Raw genomic sequence first — 19,778 nt, 5'->3', positions numbered from 1 at the left:
CTATCTTATTTCAGTGTGGTTCCTAATTTACTGTATTTATTCTACTTTAAATTAGATCCAAGGGCTTTCACAGATGAGAACACAACATAAAAATGTGTTTCCTTAGGGGCAGGGTTGTGTTTATACCTTATACTTATTGAACATTCCACAGACCAAATTTTGGCGAAGTAAGCTTTATAATAGTATTATTCTGTGAATTTCTTAGATTTAAGTAAGTTACATTGAATAAATACATGAAACATCCACATAATATTCTGTTATACTTGGCACTGGGAAGAGAAAGAGAAAATTTAATGTCTGCCTTCAATAAGTTCACTACCTGTGGAGGTAGACATTAAACATGTAACTCCTGAGAGGTGTCTCTCAAGATAGACTTGAGTATAAGGGGCACAGAGAAAGCAAAAAGCCAATTGTGACCATCTTGTGGAATAAGAGATCATGACGCTTGATTTGGATTTTGAGGGCTGCTTATGAGCAAAAGTAACACAGCAAGAGAAGTTCTTATGTTACCAATTAATCAATTTACACCCCCACCTCATACCATATAGGCTAAGAAAAAGTAGAAATAGAAAGCCAGACAATGCTCCCATTATAAGAAAAGGCATTTTCTAAGTCCTAGACATAGGAAACGGCATGGTTTCTTCATGGATCTCCCATTGCTTTTTTTTAGTTGAAGAATTAAAATTTTATATATTTGTGGTACAAAACATGATGTTTTGAAATATGTATACGTTGTAGAATGGCCAAATCAAGTTATTTAATGTATGCATTACCTTATACATTTATCATTTTTCTGTCAAGAACATTAAAATCTACTCTTAGCAATTTTTACGAATATAGCGCATTGTTAAACCTATTCCTCCTATTTGACTGAAATTTTGTGTCCGTTGCTTTTGAATGAAAAAAAGAAGTGGCAGATGACAACAATTGAAGTTAGAGGTTTATATGACATTCTGGGAGTTTAATTTTCAGAAGACCATAGATTGGGTGGATTTAGTTTATACACAAGATATATGAGAGTTAGAAAAGGCAAAATGATGTGTCCAAGGGCATACAGTTGTGATATATGAAATGACTGGTACATGGTGAGCACCCAATTAAAATTGGGTTCAAACATGGGTCACCTGACTCCCACATTCAATGCTAGAATTAGAGTAGGGAAAACTACTGGAGAGAGAGAGAGGTTTCCAGAAAGAAGCACCATATGATTAAATGCACTAAGAAGGCATGGGCCTGACCAGTAAGAGTGAGAAAATCTAGTGAGGCCTGACTGCAGTTGACTTGGAACGTAAGCACCATAATTTGTGATCATTTCCATAGTTTTCAAAGGAGCAGTAATTGTTCATTAAATGTTTTGACTGAGATTGCAATTAGTGGAATAAAGACAAAAAGTAGACCTTAGAAGGAATTAGCTCTAGTAATATTATCTCAATGTCTTTGACTTTGTATCACTGCTGTCTGCAAAAAACCTTGTGCATAGCAATTTCTGGCAAAAAATTTGAATCAATGTTTTCATCTGAAGGATATTTTCAAGGCATGGCAGATTAATCATGGGAGTAGAAGTCTGACAGACAAATGTCTTTAAATAGTTTAAGGTTTATCATAAATAAGAAAGACCTAGTACACCGGTAGCCATTTCTTGAGTCGCCTCAGTGAGTAGTAGTGCTTCTACCAATCTCAATTTAAGGAAGACATTTTTAAAAGAGTCAAAGATGGGATTGGCTACCTTGTGAGGTAATAGATTGCTTTTGGAGAAAGGGCTTAAGCTGTGGCTAGACAGGTATGGGTCTGAGATGTTAATTAAGGTCACTCAAGATTTAAATGTCAGAATGGGCTGCCTGGATTTATGCTTTTCTTCCATTATTGGCTGCCAACAAAACACCACACAATATATTTATGTCCTTTGTCAGCATCCATGCCATACCCTTCCGTAGCCTTTTTTTTTTTTTTTTTTTTTTGATATATGGAGAAAAATGCTGCTGGATATTACGGTGGTAAGACTTTGATTAGACAAGACACCTACCAAGATTGTTCCCATTTCTTTCAACCTTGGTTCCAGGATCTAGGGGAAGTCTAATTGTCTCAGGGTTGCCTGAATTTCTCACTTGTTCCTATTCAGTGGGTAATATATTGACACCTTTTCTAAAGACCCAGATCTCCATAGGGGGAATGCACACTGTTAATGAATTAACAGTGTTTATGGTCTCTGGATGGAGTAGTAGTTCTTAAGAATATCCTAAAATCTGTTCTCAACTGCTACTGGCTATTTTAGTAATTGCAGTCAGGCAGCTATAGGTTTGGATCTCAGACCAGTCCCTTACAAGTTGTGTGTCAGTGGGCTTGTTATTTAACTCTATCAATCTCATGTCCATTATTTTCAGAATAAAAACAGATCCTCCCACACAAAGCTACCTTGAAGAATTAATGAGATGGTGCATATGAACACTTAGGCACAGTACCTGGCACAAGAAAAATGCTCAATAATCTTAGCACATTCTATTTTAAATGACTGTTGTTTTCCGAGTTCCCTTGGCTAGATTCTAAGCTTCTGTACTTTTCTTTATTGCAGATATTGATGAATGTGCCTTAAGAACTCACACCTGTTGGAATGATTCTGCCTGCATCAACCTGGCTGGGGGCTTCGACTGCCTCTGTCCCTCTGGGCCCTCCTGCTCTGGTGACTGCCCCCATGAAGGGGGACTGAAGCGCAATGGCCAGGTGTGGACCTTGAAAGAAGACAGGTGTTCTGTCTGTTCCTGCAAGGTGAGGCTGATGTGATGCAACAGAAATTCAAACTATTTTTTCTTTTACTCTCTGCCTCATGACCTCTTTCCCCTTGGGTGTTGACTCATGAGTCTCCTGTAGTTCCTGAAAAGGCTTCTCCTGTTCTAATCTACACTATAGCTAATAATGCTGCTGAGGCAGGCAAGCCTGCTCCGACTTGATCTTGAGGTGTGAGGTTGAAAAGAGACCACAGAGAAGGGGATGCAAGGCTGAGAAGCCAATGACAGTCCTCCCACTCGGAGTTTACAGTGCCTTTAAGGTTATTGGTGAGCTGTAATAAGCCCTCATCCCACACTTGTACAAACTAGCTAATTAAAACTACTCTTTTCCTAAAATGAGCATTTGCCTGAACTTTCTCACTTTTGTGGTGACATCATCCAGAAAAGCAAGGCTCACAGACTTGCTTCCAGTGTCAGAGACAGGTGGACTTTCATTTTAAACAAATGATAATGAGGGTAAGAGGCCCCTTAGATATTTTCTTTGTAATTTTTAGTGTTGGACTATTCCTTACATTAAGTTGTTGGGAAGTGAGTTTACTGCTTATAAAAATAAAATTCTGTCATCATCTGGTTTTGCTTTATGCTTTGCAAAATGGGCCTATTAAAATGTTTGATTTCTTTGTGCTTTATTTCTTCTTTTGTTGATCTTGCCTATTTATTTTCCTTTGTTATTGCTGTACTGTAGCTCTTGCCTTGTATTTCTATGTCTGTTGAAATGGGACTGTTTAATCTTGGGCTTTATGAGCATGGGAACCAAGAGAAATTACTTGCTTAGTATCCTCTTAGAGAATCGGGTCTCCTCATATATTCCCAGTGTGTCCCCTAAAAACAGAGCTGAAATGAGCCTTAAGAAATTCATCCAATTCATCCAGCTGCATTCAAGTCAGCCACACCTCAGCAGACCTGCAGCATCTATGTAGGAAAGCTACCTTATCAAGTGCTTAGATTGTTTGTCACTCCAGTACACACCTCTTTTGTTCTCTTACACATAAACCTAGTTCTCCATACTCAAATTCAGGGCCATTTTTCCCATTTATTGTGCACCTGCTATGTTTCAAGCACCATGAAATTTTTTTTAAAAAAGCATCATGTTTAATTCTTATAGTACTACTTTGAAAGATGATGAAACTGAGTTTCAAAGGGATCAAGTAACTTGCCCTAAATATTAAAGATACAAATGTCTAACCTGGGTCTTGAAGTCCACTTGCTCTCCCTAAAGTTGATAGTTTTCCCCTCTTGCCAGATGTCCTATTACATGCTACAGATGATATCTATTGATATATTTAAAACCAATTAGGCAATATGTCAATCAACTCGACTGAGCTCAAACTCTCAACTCGGTACTGTGTGACAGGTGGGACATTCCCAGGAAGTTTTGAAGTTATTAAGTATGATATTTAACCATGTGGTGCTAACTAAAAGGGCAAATTTTTTAAGAGAAGGAAAAGCTCATCATGGGTTAGAATATTTGAAAGGGGCTTAGGGAAGAGGTTGGCAATTAGGTCGTCCATTCAGCTAGTACAAGGGGGATAAATTCTTTGCTAGTTCTTTTCAAGAAAATATTGTTTTTCCAAACTTTTGGGATGATCACAACATAACCCCCCAAATCCTTTTTAGGCTTTCTAGGTCCCCAGTGCCTGGAACAGGCAAGGGACTTTAGTTGAGGCTTGACTAGTGTGAGACCAAAATTCCTGTTTCAGTTTTTGTTTTATGTAGGCCTATGATTAATCAGGGAACTTACTTGTCATTAAAATGTTTCCAGAGCTGCTTTAGTTAACTGTTAATAATCCAAGCATTCTGAATTAATTTATTCTATTTTGAATCTTAAAGTATCCCCAACATCTTATATCTTACAAGAATTAGGCTGAAATTTGCCACAGGAGATAAGCAATTCTTGTAACCTTACTTTGTTAATACAATACACCTCCACTACCAACCCTCCCCTTTCTGAATAAAGTACTAGGCAGAGTTCTTCATGTAAATCTTTTTGTTTTCCAATTGTACTCATTACCCATTTATAGCATAGTTTCCCAGAAGTTGTGGAGGGGAAAAAGAGCCTGGTTTTAGGAGTTGAATTAAGATCCCTAAATCAGATTCTGGAAGTCATCCACATAAAATTATCTATTTTTGATTATCCTTGTTTACATGACTTCCAGTTGAAATTGTTCTGTTCCCATTTGATAAGAAATATCTCCGGTACTTAAACATCCAAATGGATGGTTATAATGGCATCATCTTAGAGGCTAAGAAATAAAATCAAGGTTGAGGTATAAAGTACTGTCTTTTCAATCATATCCTTGTTATTTCAAATTCAGATAAAACCAGTCACGCAATAGCAGGATCACACAAGCCACCAAAGGGTCAAGGCATATTATTGAAAAAAGCAGAGTTAAAGTTCTCTTAAAAGACCACTTTCCCTCATGAGAGTCAATTCACCAGGTTAACTACTTGTTTCACCACAATTGAAAAAAAGGCCTCGAAACATGTCCACAGATGAATGGAGTTCAAGTGTAAACCTGGACCAGCACAAATGGATTGGGGCTTTCATTTAGATTCAGTGTATTTCCTTGTCAGTGACAATGTTTTTGTGCACCTTTAGACCACCTAGCTGATTAGGCAGAAAGATTGCTGAACTGCTTTGAATCCATATTTCTCCAGCCTTATCCAGAACACAGAAACCCAAATGAAAAATGGTTCTTTCTCTGGGCTTGCTTCCTAAATCTTGGTTACAGCCTAGCTTCTTTTCATAGATATCTGTGGTTCTTCTATTTGTAAATTTTCTAAGGACCTTATACCTGTGCTATGTGGGAAGGTAGAGAGGTCCCAGGGTTATTATCTTCTAGGAAATACAACATTTTAGTATGAGTGGTTGTGTTTATTTTGGAGCCCATGGACATGAAAAAGGAAATGGATACAGAAATAATTAACCACCTGTTATACTGTGGCAGAGCCATGAACAATTTCCTGTAGGAACCTAGAAGGGGAAGTACAGTTGGCACTCTGCATCCATGGGTTCCACATCCATGGATTTAACCAACCCCCAATTGAAAATACTTTTTAAAAAATACAAATTTAAAAACAATACAACATAACTATTTACATAACAATCTAGAGATAATTTCAAGTATACAGGAGGATATGTGCAGGTTAGATGCAAATACTAACCTATTTTGTATCATTGACTTGAGTATCCACAGATTTTGGTATCTGGGGAGATCCTAGAACCACTTGCCTAGAGATACCAAGGGGTGACTGTATGCTATTTTCTAGAAGGATGAATAAGGGAATAAAGACTTCATTGAAGAGGTTCTCTTTGAATGAGACCTTAAAGGATGAGAAATTTAGCCAAGTAGATTTTTGAAGGAAGGTAAATCTCAAAGAGAGGTAACTTCAAGTGCAAAGATACAGAAGTATAAAAATATATGTTGTGTTAGAAATATGAAGTGAATAATAAGCTCAGAATGTCAGGAGCAAGAAGAGTATAAGAAGGGTATAGTTGGTGATGGAGCCAGATCATGGGATTTAGACTCCATCCTGTGAGTAGCAAAGGAGCATGAGAAATTTTACATTTGGGATTGACATGGTCCAGTCAAGATCTGATTGACAGGAGACGTAAGATCACATGGGAGGAAACACAGAAGTGAAATCTTGGGTCCTGATGATGCTACAGACTGAAACTCAATTTCTTCCCTATTCTCTGGGCAAAGATGAAGCTCTAGAGTGGCCTTTTTGAGACTTAGCTGCCCATTTTCTTGGCTTGCCCATTTTTTTTTTTTTTTTTTTTAGCTTGCCCATTGCTCCGCTCCAAGGCTCCAAGAATCCTTCTGGATTTCATCTAAAAACATTTTTTTCCTATCCTCCAGCCTCCTCATCATACAAGGATGCATCATAGGGGAAATTATTGTCATAAAACTCCAGATTGAGGTCTAGTTTTCATTTTGTTAACTTTCTACATGGAAAGGTCATTATCTTGGGTGAACAGGATTCAGGCACCATTTACAAGAGAGAGCGAGCTAGGGTTTGCAAGTGGGGCTTTTATACACTCAACGATAGCTGCTACTATACCTGCTCATTTACGTACACCTATGCCTACTACTAGTATTAGTAGTAACTGGAAAATCTACTGGGAGAAAGGGAACAAACTGTGAAGGCCAGATTTCATTTCTATGTTTCATGCAGTTAAAAAAAAAAGTGAGTAGCATTTATCCTAAAACTAACATAATACTGAAGACTTGAGCAGTGCCAAGTCTTGGGTTTTTCTGGGGATTACAGAGATTAGAAGGGAAAAGTTTACCATAAATAACTAGTCAACTTCCATGTTTTAATAAATTCAGGACAAATTGCTGTGACAACATAGAAAGGCAAGGTGGAGAAGACCTTTGCCATAAGATTTCATATAATCATGGCCATTTGACCATCTGATGGCTTCATTTGAACCTCTGCTCAGAAACTGAGGAGGTTAACCATGCTAGGGACACCTAAAGGACTCACATGTCTCTTTCTGGCAAGAAGAGAAGAACCTGATCTGCAAGTAGCAGCCAGGAAAATGGTCCTGCCAGCCTAAAGTATGGCGTTCACTAACAGGTTGAAGACCAGGGATAAGTTGGTCTGTGCCTAGGGCCAGGGTAGAGGTTAGCTTTCTGGATTCTGGCCGTTAACTCATAAAAATAAATGCTTTGCTTTGCTCTTTGAACCCAACCCACCCAACCCAATATCATTCTGTCTATGGTGTTTTTGATCCCAAAAGTTGACCGTCAAGCCCTGAGATTGTTTTTCTTTGAAAGTAGAATACATTGGCAGTTTTAGTTCAGCCCTCAAAACATGAGGGGTCCTGTCAAGGCACAAGATCTCCATTCCCGATTCTCTCCCTGTTGTAATGTTCCAAACCCTGCCTTTTCATCTTACGAGCTTCAATATGATGCCATGCCAATTCCTTTGACTGGTGGTGGTTGTTTCTCCATCAGTGGTTTTGAAACTTTCCCTTGCACCAGAATCATACAGAGGGCTTGTGAAACTGATCACTGGCTCCACCTTCAGAGTTTCTGGTTCAGTAGGTCTGCAGTGGAGGTGGAGAGGGCACAAGAATTTGCATTTCTGACTAATTCCTAAGAGATGCTAATGCTGCTGGTTTGAGGACTATGTTTTGAAAACCATTGTTCCACTCTAAGGCTCCAAGAATCCTTCTGGATTTCATCTAAAAACATTTTTTTCCTACCTCCAGCCTCCTCATCATAGGGGAATCATTGTTATAAAACTTCAGGTTGAGGTCTAGTTTTCATTTTGTTAACTTTCTACACGGAAAGGTCATTTCCCCCCTCTAAGCCTTGTTTCCTTTTCATTAAAATAAGACAGTTGCATAAAATGACTGCTAAATGTGTTTCTACCTCAGGTGCTAATTAGAGAAGACTAAGGGATTAGTTTGTGGGCAGTGACTTGAAGGCAAAATTAATGCTTTGTAAAAAGATTGGATATCACAGTCCCACAAATTTGTGTGTGAGAAGGTAGAATAGATGGGTCTGGAGTACAACTCCTAATTTTATAGTTTATGTCAGAGGTCTGCAGACTTTTTCTGTGAAGAATCAGATAGTAAATATTTTAAGTTTTGCAGACCGTAAAGCCTCTGTCCCAATATTCACCTCTGCCACTGTAATGTGAAAGCAGCCATAGACAATATGTAAATAAATGAGGGAACTTGTGTTGCTATAAAACTTTATTTACGAAAACAGGCAACAAGCTGAGATTGGATCATGGGCATCAGCTTGGCAACTTCTAGTTTATATTATTCAATTTACATAAATAAGCTTACCTAAGTTCACTTTCTTGATTTAAAAGTTTCAAAACACTAGGGAAAAAAATTAGTGGTATTATGCAATCTGGAGTAAATATATCAGTGTGTTGACTGGTTAGTAATAGAATTTGTGATTTACAGTAAAAAAATAACTTTCTATAGAATTCATTTTTATTTGATGGAAAAATACATGTTCGCTTTTTAAAATTCAGAAGCAATTTAAACATTTTAATGCTTATAATCATAGTTGCATTTTTATAAAAACAGCTTCTGTGGCAGAAGGGTGGGAAAACATATCTTTGCTATTAAGTGGGGATTGTATGAACCGCCCTACTTGGGACAGTGGTCAAGCTCTGGGAATGGCCCCAAAGATCTATGACAAAAAGGATTTCTCATTATCAGTGAGCTCCATTCTCTCTCCAAATTTGGGTTCTAGTGTGGTTGTGCTCTGTGAGCTAAGTTTTTATAAGGCATTCTCATTGAGTTAGTAGAGCTACCTATGACATTTTCATTATTAAAAATGATTTTCTTGACAGTTACCCTGTAACTCAAAGCCAAAGTGAACACAGCCATTGTTCTGAAACATGTTAGAAACTAGGAGGGATCTATCTGGCATTTTCACATAATTGATGAGATGTGAAATTGCTTTACTTTACACTCAGCCTGGAGGCTATCCATTTATTTTTATTCACTCTTTTAATCAGCACGTAGGAAGAAAACTGACATTCTGATTGGGTCTTATTGCCAAATTGTACAGTAGCCTCTTCTAAAATAATTTATCTCTGTTTCATGTGGCCACAGACACAGCCATGTTGGCTCCTGAGGCTTGGCCATTCTATACTTGAAGAAAGTAATATTGTGCCATTGGAAGCTGAGCTGATCAAATGGTTTCATGTTGTAGCCATCATTACTTTTCTTAGCTTCTGTTGGTTAAAATAAATCCACAGGCTATGCATACACAACAAAATATATTAGTGAGTTAAAGTAATGGTATATTAGCTATAAGCCAAGGGCCTATTGTTAGATGGATAAGTAGGATCTGGAGACCTCTTTGTCCAGACTTGCTAAATTCTCTGACTCAATTCACATGCTTAACTCTAGAGTTTCTTTCTATACAAACATACATATGCACACACAAGTGTGGACATAACTTTTTATCTGGATGTTTTTGAAAAACTATGATTTCTTGTCATTTTTATAGTAATAGAGCCAATGAACACAGTGCATTTTTCAACTTGTTACTACATAGATAGCCCACCTGTCTCCTTTCCATTCTCCATAAAGAATGTAAAGTTTTTAAAGGTTTCCTCTTTAGCTGACACTATGTCTCACAGCAAGCCCTGCCTGATTATTCATTGTTGTTACGAAGTAGATGAAGTCCCTGAGGGCAGGTCCATCAAGTTTGAAGATGTCAGTAAGTTGTGAAGGAGGGTGGTCTTTGGTGGATGACAGAAAGGCAGTTAGAAAACGTTGTGACAGGCAAGGGAGGTGAAATGCGAAAGAAATAAACATCAAGTTATATACTTGCTGCCCCTAAACAACCAACTGCACAAGGTGGGATAGGGCTTAATGAGATTTTAGTCTTCATAAAGCTCAATATAAGTCAACACTACGATATAACCAAAGTAAGAAAGTAAATACAGGCATGCATTGCTTTACGACGAGGATGCACTCTGAGAAACAAGTTGCTCAGCGATTTCATCATTGTGCAAACATCATGAGAATGTGCTTACACAAACATAAATAGTATAGCCTACTGCACACCTAGGCTATATGGTATAGCCTATTGCTATTTACACATGGTAAGTACATAGGCACTTAAACCATGAATGGATCTTGCAGGGCTGGAAGTTGCTCTGCAGTGAGTAAGTGGTGAGTGAATGTGAAGGCCCAGGACATTACTGTACACTACTGTAGACTTCATAAATACTATACATTTAGGCTATGCTAAATTTATAAAAAAATTCTTCAATAATAAATTTACTGTAGTTCACTAACTTTTTCACTTTATAAACTGACTTTAACTTTTGACTTTTTTTGGTAATACAGCTTAAAATACAATTATACAGATGTACAAAATATTTGTGTTTTTATTATGTAAGTTTTTCTGTATTTATAAATTTTTGTTTTATGCTTCATTTTTAACAAAGACAGTTTACACACATACATTAGCCTAGACCTACACAGGATCAGGATTATCAATATCACTCTCTTCCACCTCCACATCTTGTCCCACTGGAAGGTCTTCAGGGGCAGTAACATGCATGAAGCTGTCATTCCCAAAAAAGCAATGCTTTCTTCTGGAATACCTCCTGTAGGACCTGTTGGAGGCTGTTTTACAGTTAATTTTTTTTTAAAATATAAGTAAAAGGAATATACTCTAAAATAAGGATTAAAAATATAGTATACTAAATACATAAACCAGTAATAGTCATTTATTATCGAGTATTATGTACTGAACATAATTGTGTGTGCTATACGTTCACACAACTGGTAGCAGACAGGTTTGTTTACACCATCATCATCACAAACATGTAACACCTCTTACTACACCATGGCTACAATGTCTCCAGGTGATAGGGATTTTTAAGCTCCCTTTTGATCTTATGGGACCACCATCATATATGTAGTCTGTCATTGACCAAAATGCTGTTATGTGGCACATGACTTTATTGAAATAAGTCTGCATGAAATAAAGCACAGCACTTAAAATGTGGTGACCATGAGACTCAGTTCACTCTGTGTTAGAAGACCATTACTGAAGAAGTATATTTAGTTCTCTAACTCTCAGCTACCTCATCTGAGAAAAGGAGATATAAATTTCTATTCCAGGAATTATCAGGATTAAATGTGAATGCATATAAAGGATTTTACACAATGCATGGCACAAGGTAAGTCTTCAGTTTATGACCGATGATGTCAAAGAATACTCAAAACTGTTGAAGTCAACAATGACAGTGAAAAGATTACAAAGTATGGGGCTGGCTAGTTGAGAAATTAGAGATGTTTAACACAAAGATGAGACAACTCAGTGAATACCTAAGAGCTATTGTCTAAGAACCAAAGAGTTGAAATGTGACAGAAGGTGTTGGGAGTTCTGTGATGATCAAGGGTATGAGTTAAGATCAATGGATAGAGGTAACAAGTAGTGCAATTTTCAACATTAAGACATATAGCAATAACATTCCTCAGGTGTTGGGCAGATGGGAGTAGGGAGGAGAGGATGGGAATATACATACATAATGAGCTTGATGCACACCGTCTGGGGGATGGACACAATTGAATCTCTGACTGGGTGGAGCAAGGGCGATATACATAACCTAAACATTTGTACCCCCATAATATGCTGAAATAAAAGACAGTATGCACAGAGATGCACACTTAGAATGTTATCCATATTGATGAGTTCAAGACTAGAGAGCTTCAAGCATAGGCTTGATGACTTTTGAATATGGTTGCCGTAAAGAGGATTCAAGTATAGTTCAAGAGGTTTGGTTATGTGTCCTTTAAGGTACCTTCCAGCCTCAAGATTCTTGTAATCTTTGTAAATATTGGGCAAAGCAGTTATACCTATAAATGGTGACTACAGATCTTGTCTTACATTTTCAGCTTCATCATTGTCTAAGGCAGGAAGTTACTGTGAGCAACAGACGTATAAATAAGACATTGCAAAATGTCTAATACTGTTGACCTTCAATTCTTTATAACTGAGTCCTTGGGGCCAATGCTCCAGAAATTGTACTGTGCCTACAATTTGGGGAACCACTTCAAGGTGGAAGGTGGCACCTGAATGTAACCCCCTGTAATAGCCTAAAGGCTGTCTTATAGAAGAACAATTATTTTGAAACCTTAAGACCTGGTGATGCTGCTTCGAGAACTGCTACCTGTGTGATCTTAAATAACTCACTTATCTTCCATGGGTCTCAGTTAATTTTTCTGTAACAAAAGTATAATCAGACTTTCTTCCGGTATAAGGACAGGGATGTAATTAGATAAATGCATTTGAACATGTTAGGTGGTATCATTATGAACTAGAAAAATACAGTAGTGGGATTTTCTACTCAAATGAGTTTTCAATAATATGCATTTTAGCTGCTTAGTTATTTTTACTTAGATGTATGATTTTCAGGACATATTTAGAAAAAAATTTTCAAAGGACCTACTGACTTCTTTGTTAAACTTAGAAATGTCTCCATTTTACTTGGGCTACATTTCAGGAAAGGTCAGGGAAAGAGTGTTTGCATGAGTGCACAAGCATGCTTGTTTTGAACAAAATGGGAGGTGGCCAGGGGACAACGAAGACTCTAAGAAATCTTTCCTCTGTGCTCTGTAAAGTGTTTATAAGGTTTAGTTTTCATAGCATGGCTATCCATCATTTCCCTAATGATGAAGCCTCCTTAACCTCACTTCTCAACAGGACGGGAAGATATTCTGCCGACGGACAGCTTGTGATTGCCAGAATCCAAGCGCTGACCTTTTCTGTTGCCCAGAGTGTGACACTAGGGTCACAAGTCAGTGTTTAGATCAAAATGGACACAAGCTCTACCGAAGTGGAGACAATTGGACCCATAGCTGCCAGCAGTGTCGGTGTCTGGTATGTTGGCTTCTTTTAGAAACTGCTGTCCCTTTACTCTGCAAGGGGTTACAATCTCAGCTGCTCGTGGGCTCTAGTTCCCAGCTGTCCATAGTACTATGCAGGGAGCTGAGGGGCCTGTGGCTAACTAAGGGGCATATGCTCTGGCTAAAGACATTCAGATTGTATTTAAAACACTGTGCAGGACAAAAAGAACATATTTATGGGACAGATTCGACCCAAGTGATGATTATTTACAGCTGCTACTTTTTAGGAACTCCAGACTAAGAAAAACGCCTGCAAGATAGAAAATTTTCAAAATTTTGACTGTCACTTATAGTCCTATAGAGTCAAATTTTATATCTCTTGTAACATAACTCTAAAAGGTTTTAATATGAGAATATAGTAGAAATATCATAGATTTAATAAAAGACCTAGAATCCAATCCTGATCTTCCCACATGCTAGTTCTGTATGATTAACTTGGGCAAGTCCTAGCATTTCACTGATCATTCTTTTCCTCACATGTACCCAGGTGTATGAGTACCTATTTCATAGGGCTTTCATGAAGATTACAGAATGTATGTGAAGGGCAAATGAAGTTCTTGGTACATAGAAGGTACTTAGTACGTGGCAGCTACAATTGTTTTTATTTTCTACTTTGAAAAATCTGTTCGGATGCTAAGTGTTCACACAAAAAATGAAGATTATAGAGATACTAACAGTACAATCACATTTGAGAAAGTCCAGAGAAAAAGGCTTAATGTCTGGACCTGGTTCTTTTTGTTTCAAATTATACCACAAAGATTCCTAAGGATGGGAAGACTTTTAAGACATATTGTCATAGTGAGTGTGATGTTCCATTTGTAAGGTCACAACTATGGCACATTGTACCTGAGTTGACTTCTAATGGAAACTATTAGCTGTGTGTCCATAGTTTAACATTTGCTGAAATGAATGATTCAAGTCTATGGCTAGCATATAAAAACAATAATTCAGAGAAATTGTGCTCTAAATTTCTATCAAATCTTCTAAAATCTCAAGGTGAATGTGCAGATAATCTTAAAAGAATGCATCTTTCTTAATCATTCCTACTACTGAGAATATAACTCAGATGAAATTATAGCCAGTTTTTCAAACTCCTATCCAAAAACAAATAAATCTAACATAACTATGGAATTAGTTTCCATGTCACAGTCTGGAAAATTGAATTTCTTTCCCAAGAAGCCAATCAGGCTGTCAGAAGAACTTGTATTAATTTTATGCATGAAATTTTCATAGAATTTCAAAAGTATATCCTCTTCCATCCCCAGCCCCTAAGGTGAATATGTCCTAGAAAAACTGAAGCTCTTGAACACATAACTTAAGACTTACTTGAGAATAATGCAGGTCATATTTAATGAATATTTATCAAGAGTTTGCATGTGCCAAATTCTGGATGATAATATGGTATGCAAGATAGACATCTCTGCAGATCTATCTCTGCAGATAGCTCAGAGTCTTGTGAAGCTGAACAATTAAACAACAGTTACCATGAATAATTATGAGTGTCACAATAGGAGAAGGAAAGGCTGCAGAGGGAAACGGTTCTATCATGGGCAGCTTAATGGAGCCACTGGGCCAGATGCTGAGATACATAGAGGCTCCATTTGAGCTGTAATATATAAAGTCCGTTAGCCACCTGTTACACTCAAACCATTTTGAAATGGTTCTCCTGATATTGCCCAACCTCAACTTTACATTTGATCGAAATGGTACAGTGCTTCAAGTTCTGCTATTGACCTTAAGAAAAATTAATTTCTCTTTGCGTTGTAGCCAGTATTGTACCATTTATGTATTCATTTTATTAGCCTTTATTGACCAAAAGTGTGCCATGCATTAGGGAGGGAAAGAGGCCCATAGCCTGAAAGCTCAAAACTTAAGAATTGTACTGATAATTATATAATCATAAGTATCATGATCAAAATTACAGGCTGTATTTGGCACACAAAGAAGCAGACCTAACTCTTTCTGTGGACTGCAGTATAGAAAAATGGCAAAAGCGTCCTGAAGGAAGCAATACCTATAGTAGGTCTTCAAGGAGGAGGTGTATTGCACCCTCAATGGTGTTAACTAAAAAAATTCAGTGAGGAGAGTGATGAGAATTACTGTGCTCTTTTCCCTTCTGTAACTTGGGGAATAAAATTATTCACAGGAACAATGATGAGGCATTTTTGGCTTTCTCTCCACAGGAGGGAGAAGTAGACTGCTGGCCACTCGCTTGCCCCAAATTGAGCTGTGAGTACACAGCCATCTCAGAAGGGGAGTGTTGTCCCCACTGTGTCAGTGACCCCTGCCTGGCTGATAACATCACCTATGACATCAGAAAAACTTGCCTGGACAGCTACGGTGTTTCAAGGCTTAGCGGCTCATTGTGGACAATGGCCGGATCCCCCTGCACAACCTGTAAATGCAAGGTAATTAGATGTCCTGGGGATAGTGAGGCCTCCAACAATTGCAAGAGAACACGTGCAGGTGGTCCCCTCCTGGTGTTTCTGAATGCACAGTTCCATGTGGCATGGTCGAAAAAGAGGCAGGCATTTACTTCTCCTAGGAGGTTAATATGTCTAATTGGAGCATAGCTGTACCTTGTGTGAAGGCAAATCCCTAAAGTAGCATGGAATAATCTCCTTTGCCTTTAAACTACAGAATTTTAACAACTGACTCTAGGCCCAGCTTTGGCCGATTTAAGCTATTTCGAATGGCATATTTAAAAAAAAAAGAAAAAGAAAAAGAAAGAAAGGAAAAGGAAGAAGGCAGGAGGAAAGAAGGCAGGCAGGCAGGCAAGGCAAATTAGCTACCTTCTTTCAAGCTAAAAATTTTGCTAAGTGCTTTTATATGACTATCAATGTTAGGGGGGAAAGTGCTCTGTGAAGTTGTTTGCTTTAATTATCAGACTGCCTAAGGTGGTGACCTGCAGCTCTTGATCCAGCATTTGATTAATTGTGATTATCCTGTCTTTTTGGAGGAGTGCCCATGAGACATCCTATGTCTTTAAGATTAAAAACTGACCCCTCTCCCCCTTTCAAAGCTCATGACTATATGCCTATTTGGAGCAATGGTTAGTATCAAATTCTCTGCCAAAACATCTGTTTAAGATTCCCTTGATTAAGCACGTTAAAAATACGAGTCTACTTGGTCCCATTAAACCCTGGCTCAGCTTCAGGCATCAGTGGAAGGTTCCCAACTTGCCTCTTTATGCCTATTATAAATGTGGATTTTTTTTTTCCTGTAAAGTAACAGCTTAAGATGCAGGACCAATAGAAAAAGGATCATATCAGACTTTATACAGTGAAAGAGCCATGGTAGCATCTGATCCTTCAGCCATAGAAAACCAAATAACCAGGAGATAGATATGGAAACCTGAGTTATTTAATGTTATTTCTTTGATGTCATGTTTGAGATTCATTAAAGAGAGTTATAAAAATATATTTTATATGAAATTGATTTTTAGTGAATTTCTGAGAATGTACACATCTAAACATACACTATGCCCTTCATAGTCACCATGAGAGACTTTGTATTTATCCCTACTTAATATGCATACCTTTCTAGAACCCATCTTGGTTTTGCCTTCAGATTTTGAGTACTTTTGATTCATTTTAAAAATGGCAACTTGTCATCTTTCAGGGATTTATTTTTGGAAAGAATCTCATTTGGAATAAGACCAGCAAATAAGTTGTATGAAAACTTGGAAATCCCAGGGAGGTTTCCCAAGCATGGATGGAATACAAGCAGAGCAGAAAATTGCACTAGGAGCAGAATGCCAGCCAGAGGGACCCTGAAGAGTCTATCAGTCCTTCCCTTTCCTTCTACTCTTTCTCTAGCATTTTTCTAGTCATTTTTTCTATAGAATTCTTAGAGTTTATTTTAAAATGCTGAAGATCATTTTGAATATAAAAATTGCAGACTGCTAATTGATTTATATTCTGTGTCTCAATTGGCTAACACTTGTGTCTTTGATGTACAGAATGGGAGAGTCTGCTGTTCTGTTGATCTGGAGTGTCTTCAAAATAACTGAAGCATTTAAATGGACTCATCGGGGGAGAAAAATGGACAAAATGACCATCCAACATAATGAAGAAGAGGAGTTGGTGGTTTTGCTCTTTTTTTGTTTTTTAACCACAGACAATTACCAAAGTCTCCATCTGAGGAAGGTGTTTGGGGGTTGCCTTTTGGACCTACCACTTTGCTCATTCTTGCTAACCTAGTCTAGGTGACCTACCGTGCAGTACATTTAAGTCTATGGTTGTTAAAAGATGTTCCCCGTGTTGTAAATCACATTTCCCTTATCAGATCATTTGCAAATACATTTAAATGATCCCATGGTAAATGTTGATGTATTTTTGGTTTATTTTGTGTACTAACATAATATAAACTCGGCTCCTTTTATTTTTTTCTTGATTTTGGATCAAATTCTAAAAATAAAGTTGCCTGTTGTGATTTTGTCCCATCCACTGCATACTTAGTATTGAGATCCCTGTAAAATGTATTGATGAAAATATGTGCGTAGAATCCAAATGCATCATACTTATATTTCAAACTGTTGAACACACTTAGATGACCACTTGTTCGACCTAAACAGCTGAAAGCAATTATGATAAGGGAAGGACCACAAACAAATAATTCTTTTGGAAAGGATTGTTCCTCCCTCTTGCAAAAAAAAAAAATAGAAAATAAAAAATAATCTTAACCCATAATTTAGAAACAGCAATGCTTAAGCCTTTCTTGGCTTTAAAAGCAAAATTTTCCTTACATTAGTTTTATATAATATTTAATAACTTACAAAGCACTTCTATGATAATTCATATAAGTTATAATACAGGTGAATAATATTACCTTTACATTGCAAAAGCATGAATTAAGGAGTTCTAGTCAACCAATATGTTCAGAGCTACTTGATTTACAGTATGTTGGGGCTGGTAATCAAGTCCCCTAATTCCTCTTTAGTGCTATTTTCCGCTAAGCCATGTTGTCTCTCATATAGATGAAGGAGACACCTTTAAGAAAACCTATTTGTATGCTCAGTAGTTATTTTAGAAGAGTGAATATTTCCACTTGAGCCACTACCATATTTTTAAGAGTTGGCAGTTACTAAGTTATACAAAATGAATAAAATGTGCAAATGACATTTTATCCTAGCTGGAAATTCAAGCTTAGCTTGTAGTTTTAGGTAAATCACATCTTAGTGGATTGTGATACCTAAAGCTCGTGAATTTATCATATTCTGAATCAAGTTGGTTCATGGATTCTCATTTACTCCCCAACATCTAAGAAGACCTAACTTATTAAGTCAGTTGTGATAGACTTATAATTTAAATCTCAAATATTAGCATTATTAATTCAAAATTACAAGTTCAGACCACTATTATTCATTTATATTTGTCCAATGGAGATAATAAGTTGATAGTTTGTGAGGATGGAGTTCACTACATGAAATTAATTTCATGCATTGAATTATGATAACAGCATTTAAATACTACATTTGACAAAGAATGATATAATGTGGTAAATTAGAAATATTTCTATTTCATTTTAATTTCTTAAATGAAGCCATGGAGTAGAATATTTAAAAATTATTTTTCAAAAATATTTATGACAGTTCCATTAAAAATAAAACCTTTCAATTTTCATTGAATAAAACAAAGATATTTATAAGAATCATTTATGACTGTATATGTTAGGGACTGGCAAACTATGATCCCATGTGTCAAATCCCATTACTAATACTGTGAAAGCATTTTGGTTAAAGAGAGTAGACTATGAAGGAAGATGAAATTTCTACACATAAACTAGGTACATATTTTTATCCACAGCTTTGCCTCATTCATTTCTTCTAGGTTGCATATGAATATATATAATATGGTATTATATATAAGTTGTACATGAATATTCATATGAATCCTAAAGCACACATATATAACATATTTTATATATTCATATGTAACATGCATATATATATATATATTCCTAGACCTTCCCCTCCTCCAAACCTTATAGGTCTGTGCTTGTATCACTGTTAGGGACTTTTAAGATATATTTTCTTTGTATTATGGTTACAATAGGCTATAGGTCATAGGTTAGGCTATACACTAACTGTACAGTCTTCATTTTCTAGCATCTAGCATGGTACCTTCTAGAGTAGGTGTTCAATTAAATCTTTCAAATATTGAAAGATCTTCAACATTTGAGGTGGTTTGCCATTTCTACAGATTCCACATTTAGCTATAAAACGCTAGACAAACATTTGGTGTTATTGTCTAAGAAATACCTTGAGACCAAAATTGAAGCTGAATGCGGAAAAAGCACTTTTCTTTTGCCTATGTATCAAAGTCATTCCTATGCTAGCACTGGCAAAAAGATTGTGCTATTGAACTTATTGATCAAGGAAACACAAATGACTCCACTGAAGAAACTTTGGAACAGAGACTCAATTGTTCTGATATTTGTAACTTCAATGGAAATTTAATGGAACCACCATTTCAGAGCCAAAAGAAATTTAGAACAAACTTTACAAAGCTGAGAAAGAAATATAATTCAGACTCTAATGATAAGTAGAGCTCAATTATAATTCTTTATAAATCATCTTTTTATTT

At 36.9% G+C, this 19,778-nt stretch overlaps 1 protein-coding gene across 2 annotated transcripts in view; it reads left to right on the top strand.

Moving 5' to 3' along the window:
* Window positions 1-17,941, top strand: part of NELL1 (neural EGFL like 1) — a 761,891-nt gene extending 743,950 nt beyond the window's left edge. For both annotated transcript variants that reach the window (XM_012735524.2, XM_012735523.2), the window contains 4 exons: window positions 2,570-2,763; window positions 12,989-13,165; window positions 15,375-15,599; window positions 17,153-17,941. In XM_012735524.2, coding sequence (XP_012590978.1) covers window positions 2,570-2,763; window positions 12,989-13,165; window positions 15,375-15,599; window positions 17,153-17,203 — 647 coding nt within the window. In that variant the 3' untranslated portion in view covers window positions 17,204-17,941. The remainder of the gene's footprint in view (window positions 1-2,569; window positions 2,764-12,988; window positions 13,166-15,374; window positions 15,600-17,152) is intronic.
* The last annotated feature ends 1,837 nt before the right edge of the window (window positions 17,942-19,778 follow it).

This window comes from Microcebus murinus, chromosome 4 (genome assembly GCF_040939455.1).
Source record: "Microcebus murinus isolate Inina chromosome 4, M.murinus_Inina_mat1.0, whole genome shotgun sequence".
Lineage (NCBI taxonomy): Eukaryota > Metazoa > Chordata > Mammalia > Primates > Cheirogaleidae > Microcebus > Microcebus murinus.
Note: the sequence above shows the minus strand (reverse complement) of the source record. Positions and strands in the feature narration are given on the sequence as shown.